This window comes from Heterodontus francisci, chromosome 19 (genome assembly GCF_036365525.1).
Source record: "Heterodontus francisci isolate sHetFra1 chromosome 19, sHetFra1.hap1, whole genome shotgun sequence".
NCBI lineage: Eukaryota > Metazoa > Chordata > Chondrichthyes > Heterodontiformes > Heterodontidae > Heterodontus > Heterodontus francisci.
The window spans coordinates 82166311-82183531 of NC_090389.1; the positions used below are offsets into that span (position 1 = coordinate 82166311).

Below are 17221 nucleotides of genomic sequence, written 5' to 3' on the forward strand. Positions count from 1 at the left end.
GATCAGCCACGACCGTACTGAATGGTTGAGGCAGCTCGCGAACTCATATGGTTTACTCCTTCTCCTATTTACGTCTTTTGACAAATACATGTTGCGCTCAACCAATAAATCAAAGACCACAGTTTTAAAAAAAGCTCTCATGAACTAGGTCAACCATAGCCCAACAGAGCCATAGTGGCCACAAGGGTCCTTGGATCAATCTCTGGCATCTAGAGAGTGAGCTAACTTCAGGACATCCAGTCGTGGAGACATTGCAATTAGCACCTGGGCTAAGGATGGCAGGGTAAAAGGTAAACAAAAAAAAGCATAGGTGGATTGGGTCCCACTTCTGTTCGTTATCCAGCAATCCTTCCTGATGCATGTGAACTTCAGCAAAGGACATCACAGTCAAATGAAATGCCAACACTCAGTAGTCTAGATTCACACGTGAAAACAATCACTTCCTTTTTACCATTCCTTAACAGTCAACTCCTCCAGAAGAGGAGGTTGAAGGAGGATAAGAAAACAAAAAGAGAAAGTCTAAACCATGATCACTAGAGATTCTCTCAGTCAATTTACACTTAGTCAGCTTCACAACTAACTATTTATAATTCATGTAGCTCTCTCTTCTCTCACTTTTTATCTTGATGTAAAGCTAGAGAGTGTTAAGTTTATACAAACATGTGAAGACAATGGACAGGAAAAGACCAACTGGTCTACTGAGCATGTCCCACACAGTAACTTTACAAATATAATGGCCACTCCCCACACTCCCCCACCACCACCCATGCTCCCACACCATGTAAAGTCCTGGGAGAAGCAAAAAAAAAATCTTCACCAATGAACCCAACGTGAAATTAGCAGGAAGTTAATTACAAGAACGGCAATGGGAATGGGGGAAAAGTCGACAATAAGAATGCATAGATGCAAGACTTTCAATATATTACCTTAGTTAGACCACACTTGGGAGTACACTGCACAGTTCAGGTCTCCATATTACAAAAATGATAGCGAAACATGGAGAAATGCAAGAGATTTCCAAATATTCCAGAGCTGAGGTGGTACAACTATCTGAAAAGACAGAACAGGCTGGGTCTCTTCTCCCTAGGAAAGACAAGACTGAGAGATGACCCAAAAGGGGTCTTTAAAAATGAATCAAGGGTTTGATAGATGTAGGGAAGATGTCTCCACTTGCAGGGGCATCCAGAACTAGTGGCCATAAACACAAGATGGTCTCTAAACAATCCAAATAATGAATTTCACATGGAGCAGTTGAGGTGAGTTGCATGGATGCATGTAAGAGGAAGTATATGAGGGAGAAAGGAATAGGATATGTTGATAGGGTGAGATTATGTAAAGTGGGATGAGCTTCGTATGGAGCATAAACACCAGAATGATTTAAAATTCTATGTCATATTGCTAGTCAATCATCTACAGGATTGCGTATCGGGAGCAAAGACAAACTGTGGGCTTCAAGCAAAGTGGGGTTTAGGGGGTGGTGGATAATTGCACCATGGAACACAAATATAATTCAGTCCTATTTTCAAGTCATACATGCTTATCAGAGTGTTCTATGCTTCCGTTATAAATTGAGAATGGGTACTTATGTAAACTTGTCATGCTGTAATTGCACTCTCTTGCCTGGGTGGCTCTGCAGCATCACCAATTGAGGGGGGGCGGGAGAAGGTTCAACCAATTGCAACATGACATGTTTGCATAGGTAGCTTGTAATATAAATACAGACAAGCCATTTATTAGTGTAAAGACGACAGCATGTGTGTAGAAGCAAGATTTTTTTTAAACATTATAGATATTTGTTAGGACTGGAATGCACTGCCTGAAAGGGTGGTGGAAACAGTTGAATAATGACCCTCAAAGGGGTACTGGATAAATACCTGAAGTGGAAAAATTTGCAGGGTTATGGGTAAAGAGCAGGGGAGTGGGACGAATTGAGGAGCTCAACCAAAGGACAAGCACAGGCACAAAGGGCGTGCTGTATCATTCGATGATTCTAGTGCGTGTAATTGCACAAAATAAATGATTTGTGCTCTACAATATGAGGGCACACACAACGGGTTCATCAAGACACATATCCCCTTTTAAACAAGTCCACAGCACAGAACTTTTCAATGGGAAAAATGGGTTTGAACTGGTCTCACTGCACACTCACCTGCCTCCTCACAGTGTAGAAGGTTAACCTGGCCTGGTCCATTTTTTCCCTTTCCGAATTTGAATAGGCTACAAGCACAGGAACAGCTTGCCCACGGAACCTGGCCAGTAGGCACAACTGGCTAGGGTGCTGCTGTTAAAGAACCACAGCTAAGCATGAAAGGGCAACTCTTGTGGTGAGGACAGAAAAGTGGCCGAATTGCTCACAATGGAGACACGTGGACAACATTGCTCCCTTGGATTCATTTTCTGTAGAAGGAATTACAATTTTTAGCATGGTGGGGTTGAGGAGGTGGAAGTGCTGTTTGGAGCTGAAGACTGCTCTCCAATAAAAACACAGGTGCACACTCTATGAATGGAGGCTGCAATGGTTATAAGTGAGGAAGAACTGTGTTAGGTGTCGAAAGATCAGTATATCCTCAATGTTCAACACATTTCTTTTGGATGCATGAAGCAAGGTCAAACAACGTTGGGAACTTGCGCATGCTTTCGCAGGTATCATTCCAACTGTAGCCTTATGCAGATTCTGGTTCATCACATTAAAGCTGCATGACATTCTTCTCTTGCAAGTGGGAAGCAGTTAATAAGAGAAAAACAGGCCCTCAGATGGCCAGCCCAAGACCCTCGACTGTTGGGGGTTTCTTAGTGTTTTTTTTTTATTCATTCATGGGATGTGGGCGTCGCTGACCAGGCCAGAATTTATTGCCCATCCCTAATTGCCCTTGAGAAGGTGGTGGTGAGCTGCATTCTTGAACCGCTGCAGTCCATGTGGGGTAGGTACGCCACAGTGCTGTTAGGAAGGGAATTCCAGGATTTTGACCCAGTGACAGTGAAGGAACGGCGCTATAGTTCCAAGTCAGGATGGTGTGTGACTTGGAGGGGAACTTGCAGGTGGTGATGTTCCCATGCATTTGCTGCCCTTGTCCTTTGAGTTGGTAGAGGTCGCGGGTTTGGAAGGTGCTGTCTAAGGAGCCTTGGTGCGTTGCTGCAGTGCATCTTGTAGATGGTTAACACAGCTGCCACTGTGCGTCAGTAGTGGAGGGAGTGAATGTTTCTAGATGGGGTGCCAATCAAGCGGGCTGCTTTGTCCTAGATGGTGTCGAGCTTCTTGAGTGTTGTTGGAGCTGCACCTGTCCAGGCAAGTGGACAGTATTCCATCACACTCCTGACTTGTGCCTTGCAGATGGTGGACAAGCTTTGGGGAGACAGGAGGCTTGTTACTCGCCGCAGGATTCCTAGCCTCTGACTTGCTCTTGTAGCCACGGTATTTATATGGCTACTCCAGTCCAGTTTCTGGTCAATGGCAGCCCCTAGGATGTTGATAGTGGGGGATTCAGCGATGGTAATGCCATTGAATGGCAAGGGGAGATGGTTAGATTCACTCTTGTTGGAGATGGTCATTGCCTGGCACTTGTGTGGCACGAATGTTACTTGCCACTTATCAGCCCAAGCCTGGATATTGTCCAAATCTTGCTGCAGTTCTACACGGACTGCTTCAGTATCTGAGGAGTCACGAATGAACATTGTGCAAACATCAGCGAACATCCCCATTTCTGACCTTATGATTGAAGGAAGGTCATTGATGAAGCAGCTGAAGATGTTGGGCCTAGGACACTACCCTGAGGAACTCCTGCAGTGATGTCCTAGAGCTCAGATTATTGACCTCCAACAACCACAACCATCTTCCTTTGCGCTATGTATGATTCCAGCCAGCAGAGGGCTTTCCCCTGATTCCCACTGACCTCAGTTTTGCTAGGGCTCCTTGATGCCCTAGTCGGTCACATGCTGCCTTGATGTCAAGGGCAATCACTCTCACCTCACCTCTTTAGTCCATGTTTGAACCAAGGCTGTAATGAGGTCAGGAGCTGAGTGACCCTGGCAGAACCCAAACTGAGCGTCACTGAGCAGGTTATTGCTAAGCACTGCTGCTTGATGGTACTGTTGATGACACCTTCCATCCCTTTACTGATGATTGAGAGTAGACTGATGGGGCAGCAATTGGCTGGGTTGGACTTGTCCTGCTTTTTATGCACAAGACATACCTGGGCAATTTTCCACATTGCAGGGTAGATGCCACTGTTGTAGCTGTACTGGAACAGTTTGGTTAGGGGCGTGGCACATTCTGGAGCACAGGTCTTCTGTACTATTGCTGGAATATTGTGAGGGCCCATAGCCTTTGCAGTATCCAGTGCCTTCAGTCGTTTCTTGATATCACGCGGAGTGAATTGAATTGGCTGAAGTCTGGCATCTGTGATGCTGGGGACTTCAAGAGGAGGCCGAGATGGATCATCAAGTCGGCACTTCTGGCTGAAGATTGCTGCAAATGCTTCAGCCTTATCTTTCGCACTGATGTGCTGGGCTCCCCCATCATTGAGGATGGGGATATTTGTGCAGCCACCTCCTCCAGTTAGTTGTTTAATTGTCCACCACCATTCACGACTGGATGTGCCAGGACTGCAGAGCTTAGATCTGATCCGTTGGTTATGGGATCGCTTAGCTCTGTCTATCGCATGCTGCTTACGTAGTTTGGTACGCAGATAGTCCTGTGTTGTAACTTCACCAGGTTGACACCTCATTTTGAGGTATGCCTGGTACTGCTCCTGCACTCTTCATTGAACCAGGGTTGGTCTCCTGGCTTGATGGTAATGGTGGGGTGGGGGATATGCTGGGCCATGAGGTTACAGATTATGGTTGAGTACAGTTCTGCTGCTGCTGATGGCTCACAGCGCCTCAAGGACGCCCAGTTTTGCATTGCTAGATCTGTTCAAAATCTATCCCATTTAGCACGGTGGTAGTGCCACATAACACGAAGGACGTTATCCTCGATGTGAAGGCAGATCTTCGTCTCCACAACGACTGTGCGGTGGTCACTCCTACCAATACTTTCATGGGCAGATGCATCTGCGGCAGGCAGATCGGTGAGGACGAGGTCAAGTATGTTTTCCCCTCTTGTTGGTTCCCTCACCACCTGTCGCATACCCAGTCTAGCAGATATGTCCTTTAGGACTCGGCCAGCTCCGTCAGTAGTGGTGCTACCGAGCCACTCTTGGTGATGGACAGTGAAGTCTCCCACCCAGAGTACATTCTGTGCCCTTGCCACCCACAGTGCTTCCTCCAAGTGCTGTTCAACAAGGAGGAGTACTGACTCATCAGTTGAGGGAGGGCGGCAGGTGGTAATCAGCAGGAGGTTTCCATGTTTGACCTGGTGCCATGAGACTTCATGGGGTCCAGAGATGTTGTTGAGGACTCCCAGGGCAACCCCCTCCCTACTGTATATCTCTGTGCCGCCACCTCTGCTGGGTTTGTCCTGCCGATGGGACAGGACATACCCGGGGATGGTGATGGCAGAGTCTGGGACATTGTCTGTCAGGTATGATTCCGTGAATATGACTATGTCAGGCTGCTGCTTGACTAGTTCGTGGGACAGCTCTCCCAACTTTGGCACAAGCACCCAGATGTTAGTAAGGAGGACTTTGCAGGGTCGACAGGGCTGGGTTTGCAGTTGTCGTTTCCGGTGCCTAGGTCGATGCCGGGTGGTCCGTCCGGTTGCATTCCTTTTTATTCGTAGCGGTTAGATACAATTGAGTGGCTTGCTAGGCCATTTCAGAGGGCATATAAAAGCCAACCACATTGCTGTGGGTCTGGAGTCACATGTAGGCCAGACCAGGTAAGGACAGCAGATTTCCTTCCCTCAAGGACATTAGTGAACCAGATGAGTTTTTACAACAATCAACAATGGTTTCATGGCCATCATTAGATTAGCTTTTTAATTCCAGATTTATTAATTGAATTCAAATTCCATCTTCTGCTGTGGTGGGATTTGAACCCATGCCCCCAGAGCAATACCCTGGGTCTCTGGGTTACTAGTCCAGTGACAATACCACTACGCCACCGCCTCCCCCATGTTTAATAGATATGGATGCAGAGGTCAGCCCTGGTGATCCAAGAGATATTTCTTTCCTCCCCACCCCTCAAATGTTTTTTTCTCCTTCCACAAACACAGCCACTGTGGGCTGCTGCTTACAATGGCATTATAACTGATTCACAACAAAAGCCAAAGTTGTGCATAAAGATACCACCTGAACAATGATTGCAAAGCTTTCTTTACATGTCTTTGACAGGATGCACTTCATGCTGGACTGTTGTCTACATTTAGTAAAATATTGCTATCTCTTTTGAAGAAACAAAGTGATTCCTGACAACGCTGGCCGCCACTGACGTCATCAGGCTGCGCCGCGGTGCACACATGCGCAGACGGTCTCCTGCTCTCTGCGCATGCGCTGCGTTCAGACTTGCCAGGACTGGTTAGCGCATGCACCGATGACGTCATCACGTGACGTGTGCATCTTCAGGCAACGCGCCTGGTCGGCCTCTGCGCATGCGCTTTATGCAACGCCAACAGGTATTCACGCATGCATCAACCTTTGGATATTCATGCTTGAAGAAAAGGCCAAACTCCTCTCCCCAAAGACGCACCATTTTTGGTCTCCTTCCCTCAAGGTTACTGACTTAACCCCAGACAACCCGAAGAAGTTTGCTTAAAACAAAACAGCAGTCTTTCTGGAAAACATATCTGCAACCATACTAGCGTAAGGGTGGTGGTGGCAGGATTGGCCTGGGGATAAATTATAAGTACTTCATTTATTTAGGTTTAAAGATGCAATTAAAAAAATGGGGGTGGGGTTAGCAGAGAGTCCACTGAACAAAATGTACACTTTTGAGACTCCTTTATCATTAGAACAGCAGTAGCCTTAACCCATTGGCCATTGGGGAAAACTGCATCCCCATTTGTAAAAGGAAATAAAGGCCCAAGTTCCAAAATTTAGTCTTCTAGTATAAACTGACTGGAGAACTTTCTGCTTCCAAATTCTCGAACAAAGCTGCACACTGTCGTTATAAAACAACCTCAGTTTTACCCTTCACTATCCTCCACCCCAGCCAAATAAATTAACAGCTTTTGCACAACTGTGTGCAATTCAGTCTCAACCCAAAATAATTACACATCACTGGAAAAGAGATTAGGATTGAAATTCAAGGCTGCCAAAAGATGCATTGCAGCAAGAGCACCAAAACAGCACAAATAATAGCAGACCATCAACCAACAGCATCCTGATGAAGCAGCTTGTTTACTAAGCTCCAAGGTTAGTTCAAGGAAAAATGTTAGAATGAATGTTAACGAATGAGGTTCATGGTGAAAGTGATTAAGTCTTGGGTACAAATCCAGCCCACGTGGTTGGGATGAAACACTATCTGCTGGCTATGTTGATTCATTTCCTAGGGGAACATTGGTCTACTGCACAGAACTCACCCTAAAACAGCACTAATCTCACTCAGAAGCCACAGGATAGCTGGGAAGTGAAATGTCACTGGTGCAGTAAGGGATGCTGTTCTGACGTTGGGGCTGAAGTATTATATAGAGACAGCTTTACATATAGCCAGGACTATACCTAACCTAGGAGTGTTTGAAATAGAAACTGGATGCTTGAAATTGGAATATCAACATCCCTCACCTTGAGTACAATAAATGACATTGAGTGCTCTTCTCTTCCTCATACTTTAGCCTCACAACCATCTCTCACTGACATTAAGTCAATGAGCCAGAATTTCACACAACTTAACATGGGAGAAGACAGAAAACATTGTATTCAGTACCCACCAAAAAGCTACATTCTCTTGCCATTAACTCAATTCACCTGCCATTAACCCAGCTGATTCAGGTAGAACCAGACAGTACGTACTCTCCACACCTTGTTTGAAAAGAGCTGAGCTTCAAACTCATATCCTATCCATCACCAAGACTGCTCAAGTCCATATCAATGGCCACCCCCACCTCTATTTTACCCCCTCATTACTGCCAAAACTTTTTGTCTATTTACCAACTCTGGACTGAACTTCTCCAAAGTTCTCCTTGCCAACTTGCTGATCTCTACTCCTCAAACTCATCTAAGCACCCTGCCCTGCACTCACGGCCACTCATCCATCACCCAACTCTGCTGACCAAAACTGACATCTCACTCCCCCAAAACGGATGAAATACAAAACCCTTGCCCTGGTCTACAAATCCATCCGAGCCTGACCCCACCCTCCCACTGCAACCTCCTCCAACCTTATGTTCACTCTAATGTCCTCCAGACCTGTAACTCTGAGCTGCCATGCATCTCCCCTCCCTCCACTTTTAGCAACCTCTTCCTTGGGACTCCCTCCCCAAACCACTCTGCCACTTCACTTCTCAAACATCTTAAAGGTCTTTCCAAAACTATCTCTTGAACCAAACTTTCGGTCAGCTCTCCCAAACCTCCTGAAAACACTCTGTTGGGACATTTTTCATTCTAAAATTGAGCTATCTAAATGCATTTTGTTGCTGATGAACCAACAATGGACACCTTTCTTTCGACTCTATTCATTTTTAATATACAGTATAAACTGGGCAGGTCACAATTTTCAGACCCAATGCTTAACTGGTCATACCAATTGTACAATTTTACAATTGCATACAGACTAATAAATGACTATCATGCTTCCTGCTGCACACTGGACCAAGATGCAGCATTATTGAGGTAGATTCAGGATAGATCTGTCTGCTCAGCTGAGTTTTTGGATCACACCCACATTGCTGAAAAGGAAGGCGAGTCAAGCCTGGGCTGCTCTTGCCATGTTGGTTCAAATTGCTTTTGCTGTATGGCTGGCACCTGCACATACAATGGGTGCACGCAGGAAACAGGAGCAGAAAGAGGACTGGGGGAAATGAAAACTCGAGAGTGAGAAATCTGATGATCTCAGGTCGCTGTAATCGATTTGAACTTCCAGCCAGGTTTCACTCATCTCCAGCAGTCAGAGTTGGAAAACTGTTTTAAGATGGCCCCAATGGAAATCTCCCATCACTTTAAAAAAGTAATTTTTAAAGTGATGGGAGATTTCCATTGGGGTCATCTGTTAAAATACGGTAATTTTTAAAGTCAATTTTTAAAAAATTGACTAAGGAAAATCTTGTTTTTCTGAACAGCTCCTTCTGAATTCCAGAAATTTAGATAGACATCTTCCATAGTCACAATGCAGGACAACTACAGATGTTTATCATATAACCTGTAGATAGTTTGTGATATAACATGCACTCCCTCCATCACTGTTGCAACATGGCTGCAGTGTGTAACATCTACAAGATGCACTGCAGCAACTCGCTAACGCTTCTTTAACAGCACTTGCCAAACTATTTAAAGCACAGAAACAGGTAATTTGACAGAACAGGTCCATGCAGATGTTTAAGTTCCACACAAGCCTCCTCCCACCCCTCTTCATTTAACCCTATCCAAATACCCTTTTATTCCCCTTCTCCCTCGTGTATTTATCTAGCTTCCCTTCAAATGCATCTATGCTAGTCACTTGAACTACTTCCTCCACATAATATCAAGAAATGGCTGAAGGCACTGGATACAGCAAGGGCTATGGGCCTTGACAATATTCCGGCAATAGTACTGATAATCTGTGCTCCAGAACTAGCCGCGGCCTTAGCCAAGCTGTCCCAGTACAGCTACAATACTGGCATCACCCAGTAATGTGGAAAATTGCCCAGATATATCCTGTGCACAAAAAACAGGACAACTCCAACCCGGCCAATTACTGCCCTACCAATCTACTCTCAATTATCAGTAAAGTGATGGATGGGGTCATCAACAGTGCTATGAAGCAGCACTTGCTCAGTAATAACCTGCTCGATGATGCTCAGTTTGGATTCTGCCAAAACCACTCAGCTCCTGACCTCATTATAGCCTTGGTCCAAACATGGACAAAAGGGCTAAACTCAAGAGGTGAGGTGAGAGAGTGACTGACCTTGACATCAAGGCAGCATTTGACCGAGTAAGGCATCAAGGAGCCCAAGCAAAACTGGAATCAATGGGAATCAGGGAGAGAACTCTCCGCTGGTTGTAATCATATATCTAGCACAAAGGAAGATGGTTGTGGTTGTTAAAGGCCAATCATTTCAGTCCTAGGACATCACTGCAGGAGTTCCTCAGGGTAGTGTCCTTGGCCCAACCATCTTCAACTGCTTCATCAATGACCTTCCCTCCATCATAAGGTCAGAAGTGGGGATGTTTGCACAATGTTCAGCACCATTTGCGACTCCTCAGACACTGGCAAGTAACAGTCGCCCCACACAAGTGCCGGGCAATGACCATCGTTAACAAGAGAGCATCTAACCATCTCCCCTTGATGTTCAACGGCATTACCATCGCTGAATTTCCCACTATCAACATCCTGGGGGTCACCACTGACCAGAAACTGAACTGGACCAGCCACATAAATACCGTGGCTACAAGAGGAGGCCAGAGGCTGGGAATTCTGCAGTGAGTAACTCACCTCCCGTCTCCCCAGCACCTGTGCACCATCTACAAGGCACAAGTCAGGAGTGTGATGGAATACTCTCCACTGGCCTGGATGGGTGCAGCTCCAACAACACTCAAGAAGCTCCACACGATCCAGGACAAAGCAGCCCACTTGATTGGCACCCCGTCCACCACCTTCAACATTCACTCCCTCCACCGCCGACGCACAGTGGCGGCAGTGTGTACCATCGCCAAGGCTCCTTCAATAGCACCTTCCAAACCCATATGACCATACGAATTAGGAGCAGAAGTAGGCCATTCAGCCCGTCGAGCTTGCTCCGCCATTTAATAAGATCATGGCTGATCTGTTTGTCTCAAATTCCACATTGCCATCTACCCCCAATAAGCTTTGAATCCCTTGCCTAACAAGAATCTATCTACCCCCGCCTTAAAAATATTCAATGACCCCGCCTCCACCACCTTCTGAGGCAAAGAAATCCAAAGTCGCACAACCCTCAGAGAAAACATTTCTCCCCGTCTCTGTCCTAAAAGGCCGATCCCTAATTTTCAAACAGTGCCCCCTAGTTCTGGACTCACCCACAAGAGGAAACATCCCCTCCACATTCACCCTATCAAGACCGTTCAGGATCTCCTATACTTCAATCACGACCTCTACCACCTAGAAGGACAAAGGTGGCAGATGTATGGGAACACCACCACCTGCAAATTCCCCCAGCAAGCCACACACCACCCTGACTTGAAACGATATGGCCGTTCCTTCACTGTCGCTGGGTCAAAATCCTGGAACTCCCTTCCTAACACTGGTGTGCCTACAATCCAAGGACTGCAGTGGTTCAAGAGGTAGTTCACCACCACCTTCTCAAGAGCAAATAGGGATGGGCAATAAATGCTGGCCTAGCCAGCCACAAACACATCCCACGAACCAATAAAAAAAGTGACTATTTTATGGCCCCTTGTTTTAATCTCCCCTCGAATTGGAATCATTTCTACACCTACCCTATCAAACCTTTCATAACCTGAAGACCTCTATCAGGTCACCCTTCAGTCTTCTCTTTTCCCGAGTAAAGAGCCCCAGTCTCTTCAATCGTTCTTGATAGGTATAACCTCTCAGTTCTGGCATCATTCCGCTTTGCAGAACACATCCACTTGGTCCACAAGCATGATCCCGAGCTTCCAGTTGCTTGCCAATTTAATTCTCCACCCTGCTCTCATGCCCACACTGCCTACTGCAGTGCTCGTGCACATCAGCGCAAGCTCAAGGAACAGCACCTCATTTTCCGACTAGGCACTTTGCATCCTTCTGTAATCTATTGAGTTCAATGATTTCAGACCATGAGCCCATTATTTTTTGTTCATTTATTATTTTTATTACTTATTTTTTTACAAATATATATATTTTTAAAATTTTAACCATGTGCTAGTCTTAAACTTATTTTTCATGTTTTTGCTTTCGTACACACCTGTTCATTATTCTGTCATTAGCACTCTATCTGGATTCGTGTTTTGTCTTTTTAGCTACAACTATTTAGCACTTCATTTGCATTCGGTTCCATGACATCTGCCATTTAACCTCCCCCCTGCACTCCGTCCTAGCACAGTCCTTCTTCTTGTCCTACATCCCCCCTCCCCCCTCTCACTTAGTCAAAGACTGCTGCAATTCTAACTTTTGCCAGTTCTGATGAAGGGTCGTTAACCCTGTTTCTCTCTCTCGCCACAGAAGCTGCTAGGCCTGCTGAGTATTTCTGGCACTTCCTGTTCTCATTCCAGCAAATCTTTTTTTTGCACATTCTCCAGTGCCTCTATATCTTTTAAGATAGCATAGAGACCAGAACTGTTCACATTACTCTAAGTGTGGTGTAACCAAGTCTATACAACGGTGATAAAAGCAAACTACTGCAGATGCTGGAAATCTGAAATAAAAACAGAAAGTTCTGGAAAAACTCAGCAGGTCTGGCAGCATCTGTGGACAGAGAAGCAGAATTAAGGTTTCAGGTCAGTGACCTTTCAACAGAGCTTGCAGAGGTTAGAAATGTAATAGGTTTTAAACAAGTAAAGTAGGGGTTGAAAGGGTGGGGGGAGGGGGGGGGGAAGAAGAGAACAAAAGGGAAGATGGGTGATAGGACAGAAGGTCGGAAAGATTAATTGACAAGGTCATGGGACAAGGCAAAGAGAGTGTGCTAATAGTGTGGTGAAAGACAAAGCATTAGTTTAGAGGGAGTGTGAATGACAGAATAATGAGTCGCCCTAGCCAAAAGCACAAACATAAAAAAAAGTAGGCAAACACATGGTAAAAAAAAATGGAACAGAATAAAATAAAAAAGGGGCAGTCAAACTCTGAAATTATTAAACTCAATGTCCAGTCTGGTAGGCTGTAGCGTGCCTAATCGGAAAATAAGGTACGGTTCCTCAAGCTTGCACTGATTTTCACTGGAACACTGCAGCAGGCCAAGGACAAAGATGTGCGTATGACAGCAGGGTGTGTGTTGAAATGGCAAGCAACCAGAAGCTCGGGGTCATGCTTTCGGACTGAACAGAGGTGTTTTGCAAAGCGGTCACCCAATCTGCGTTTGGTCTCCCCAATGTAAAGGAGACCACATTGTGAGCAGCGAATACAATATACTAAATTGAAAGAGGTACAATCGCTGCTTCACCTGAAAGGAGTGTTTGGGGCCCTGGATAGCAAGGAGAGAGGAGGTAAAAGTGCAGATATTACACCTCCTGCGATTGCATGGGCAGGTGCCATGGGAAGGGGTCGAGGTGTAGGGAGTAATGGAGGTGTGGACCACGGTGGCGTGGAATACTGACAGGGCAGGGGAAGGGAAGATGCGTTTGGTGGTGGCATCATGCTGGAGGTGGCGAAAATGGTGGAGAATGACCCTTTGGATGTGTAGGCGGGTGGAATGGAAAGTGAGGACAAGGGGAGCCCTGTCGCGGTTCTGGGAGGGAAGGGAAGGGGTGAGCACAGAAGTGCGGGAAATGGGTTGGACACGGTTGAGGGCCTTGTCAACCACAGTCGGGGAAATCCTCAATTGAAGAAAAAGGAAGACATATCAGAAGCACTGTCGCGGAAGGTTGCATCATCAGAGCAGATATGTCGGACCTGAAACTTTAACTCTGCTTCTCTCTCCACAGATGCTGCCAGAACTGCTGAGTTTTTCCAGCACTTTCTGTTTCTATACAACTTTAACATAGCTTCTCTTCCTTCCCCAATTCTATCCCTCTAGAAATGAACACCAATGCCTTTTTTTTTTAAATGGCCTTACTAACCTATGCCACTACTTTTAGAGATCTGTATCTGCACCCCCAGATCCCTGTTTCTCTACCCCATTTTGACACTTATTTGACAAGGGATGTGTGGCTTCCTTATTCTTCCTACCAAAATATATTACATCACACTTAGCTATACATTATCTATACAATTACATACCCATTCTGCAAGTTTATGATGTCTTCCTTTATTATGTCACAATCTGCTCTGTATTAACTACACCCCCCAATTTGGAGTTATCCATAAATTGAGAATGTGCTTCCAACTGCCGAATCCAAACCATTTGCATAAATGGTGAACAATGGTCCCAACTCTGATCCTTGTAGACCGCTTGGCAATGCAAGTAACTACCTATAGCCCTAACCTACTCTCTGCTTTCTGTGTAAGCTGTTTGCTACCCACGACCTCTGCCACCTAAAAGGAAAATGGCAGCAGGTGCATGGAAGTATCACCACCTCCAAGCCACTCACCAGCCTGAAATGGAAATATATCGGCCATTACTTCATTGTCGCTGCAACTCCTTATCTAACAGCACTGTGTGAGTACCTTCACCACAAGGACTGCAGCAGCTCAAGAAGGCAGCTCATCACCACCTTCTCATGGGAAATTAAGGATGGGCAATAAATGCTGGCCTTGCCAGCAATGCCCACATGCTGAGTGAATAAATTCAACAAAAAAAAAGATCCATTCACAACATAAAATTAGTTTACATTGGCAACTTGAAACTATCTGCCAAGATCAAATCCCTATTAGTATCACAAATAGCCTCAATTTTATTTACAACCCTGATGAAGAACTATTTTCCTCTGTGAAACAGATTTGATTTCATCAGTACACCAATGTACTCTTAATTTTATAGCATCCTATTAAGGACTGACTGGTTTCTCCACCCACCCTCCCCCAGCACCATTACACAGCCAAGAAATTATAATCTCATCCGTTTTACAGAGTGACTGATGCCAGGGCGCAACCACAGAATATCAATCTAAGAATGTTCAGGTAATATAACAGTGCATAACTGCTAAACTATATGAAACCAAAGCTGAAGTTACACATGGTGCTGGAGTGGTGGGGTAATTTTCTACTCTGCCACCATATTGAGGTACCCACCATAGTACCACCACAGAAAGGCACTTAGCCGAGATCCAGATCCACACTGCAACAAGACAACGCTTGCTTCATTAGTCAGCTGTGGACCTGGTGCCATTAGCCCTGTCAACCAGGTTGTTTTTAGCTGGGTCTTGGCCCAGCAAAAGAAAATGGGGAGGGGCAAAGGGAATAAAGAGGGAGAGACTCGTTGGAACTACCAAGAGTAAAACACTCCCAAAGAGTAATACAGGACATTGTCCAAAAACAATACAATTATTAATTTCCACCACACATAGATTTGGAGCTGGCCAGATATAAATATACTCTTTCACCTCAGTGTAAACTGGGGCGGCACAGTGGCGCAGTGGTTAGCACCGCAGCCTCACAGCTCCAGGGACCCGGGTTCGATTCTGGGTACTGCCTGTGCGGAGTCTGCAAGTTCTCCCTGTGTCTGCGTGGGTTTCCTCCGGGTGCTCCGGTTTCCTCCCACATGCCAAAGACTTGCAGGTTGATAGGTTAATTGGCGATTATAAATTGCCCGTAGTATAGGTAGGTGGTAGGGAAATATATAGGGACAGGTGGGGATGTGATAGGAATATGGGAATAGTGTAGGATTAGTATAAATGGGTGGTTGATGGTCGGCACAGACTCGGTGGGCTGAAGGGCCTGTTTCAGTGCTGTATCTCTAAAACTAAAAGCGTTTTACAGGAAGCTTTCCTAGTCTATTTGGTGACATTAAGAGGTACAGGTGGGAAACAACCATAACCAGGTTGATGCAGATACAAAACCAACTTATTCAAAGAACACTGAAAGATTTGCAAAATTCATAAGGGGAAGCCAGAGCTCCCGAAATGGAGTTTTTTTTAAATATTCACCCGTATGCATCGCATAAGAGTCAGAAAGAAATATGCAGGGGGAACCTCGAGTAGGATGGGTACCCCAATGTGAAGTTTACTGCTCCCTAACACAGTCAAAGGATTGAGTGACTTACATTTGTATCACACCTCTTTGCAGCATTCAAACAGCTCAAAGTGATTCACATCAAATTAATAACCTTTAAAGCGCAGTGACTTATGTGGGCAAGTGAGAGAGTCATTTCCTGCATGGTAAGATCCAACAAACACTAATGAAATGAATGACCAATTCATCTCTTTTTGATGAGTGGTTTGGGGAGGAATTTTACCCAAGATATCAAGGGAACTCTCAGCTATTCTTCAAATCACGCATTGAGATTTTCAACATCTATCCACATCATGAAAGAGGCAGCCTGGGCCTTAGTTTCATGTGTTATTGGAAAGACAGCATCAATCCTTGTTTGACTGGGTTAAATTTCAACGTCAGATGCTTACCAGAAAACTTCATTACAGCGGCTGCACTGCACACGCCGAGCCTTGGGTTCTTGTACCTGAATCACCATCGGACAGTCAGCACCAGGACACAGCTGCAGCTGATAATGGCTCTATTAGAAGAACAACCAAAGCAACATTTAGCGAAGAGAAAGAAGCATGACCCTTCCAGATTCCACAACAACTTGCACTTATATTACATTTTTAACATGGGAAGACGCTGCTCAGGAATGTAATCAGTCAATATAGTGGTACAGGTTGTGTCATTTTGATAAACTTGATCCAAACCAGATCTGGCTGAGATCACTGAAGGGAAGACAGATCAACTTGCATTAATGCAGCACCTCAGCACATTAAACATCTCAAAGCACTTTCCATACAATTTGTAACTTTCAGGCGTCGTGACCTCCAGTAGAAGGAAAAGCAGAAAGCATTTTGTGCTCAGCAAGAGCCCACAAATAGAATTAAAATAGCAAATTTTTTGGTGGCATTGCTAAGAGATTAGTTTTGCATAGGACATTGGCAGAACTCCCTACCTCTATAAATCTTGAGTTTTTCCTTTAATTATGGCAATGGTATCCAAGAGCAAAGTATGAACAGAGCAATCCTATCTCTCTCTCGCAAACATGAAAATTCCAGGAGACAAACTTCAGTGAGCATAAGACTGTTCAGCAGTCGGATTCAGAACAAAGGCCTTTACGGTCATGTGCAGTTTCCAGTTAGGTGCTAGTGACAGTCCTGTCCAAACTGAAAACGTTTTGTGCAGAAATTCTCAATAGTCTACCATAATAATAAGTTTGCATTTATAAAGAACCTATAATCTATTAAAAAATCCTAAGGTGCTTCACAGGAGTATTAACAGGCAAAATTGGACACGGAGCCAAGTAAGGAGATATCTGGTAGATGACCAACAGCTTGGTCAAAGAGGTAGGTTTTAAGGAGCATCTTAAAGGTGGAAAGAAGGTAGAGAGATGGCAACGTTTATGAAGGCAATTCCAGAGCTTAGGTCTTCTGCAGCTGTTGGTACA

General features: G+C 45.2%; 1 protein-coding gene across 3 annotated transcripts in view; it reads right to left on the reverse strand.

Moving 5' to 3' along the window:
• Positions 1-17221, reverse strand: part of arih2 (ariadne homolog 2 (Drosophila)) — a 125589-nt gene that overhangs the window by 45611 nt on the left and 62757 nt on the right. For all 3 annotated transcript variants that reach the window (XM_068052114.1, XM_068052112.1, XM_068052113.1), the window contains one exon: positions 16197-16306. In XM_068052114.1, coding sequence (XP_067908215.1) covers positions 16197-16306 — 110 coding nt within the window. The remainder of the gene's footprint in view (positions 1-16196; positions 16307-17221) is intronic.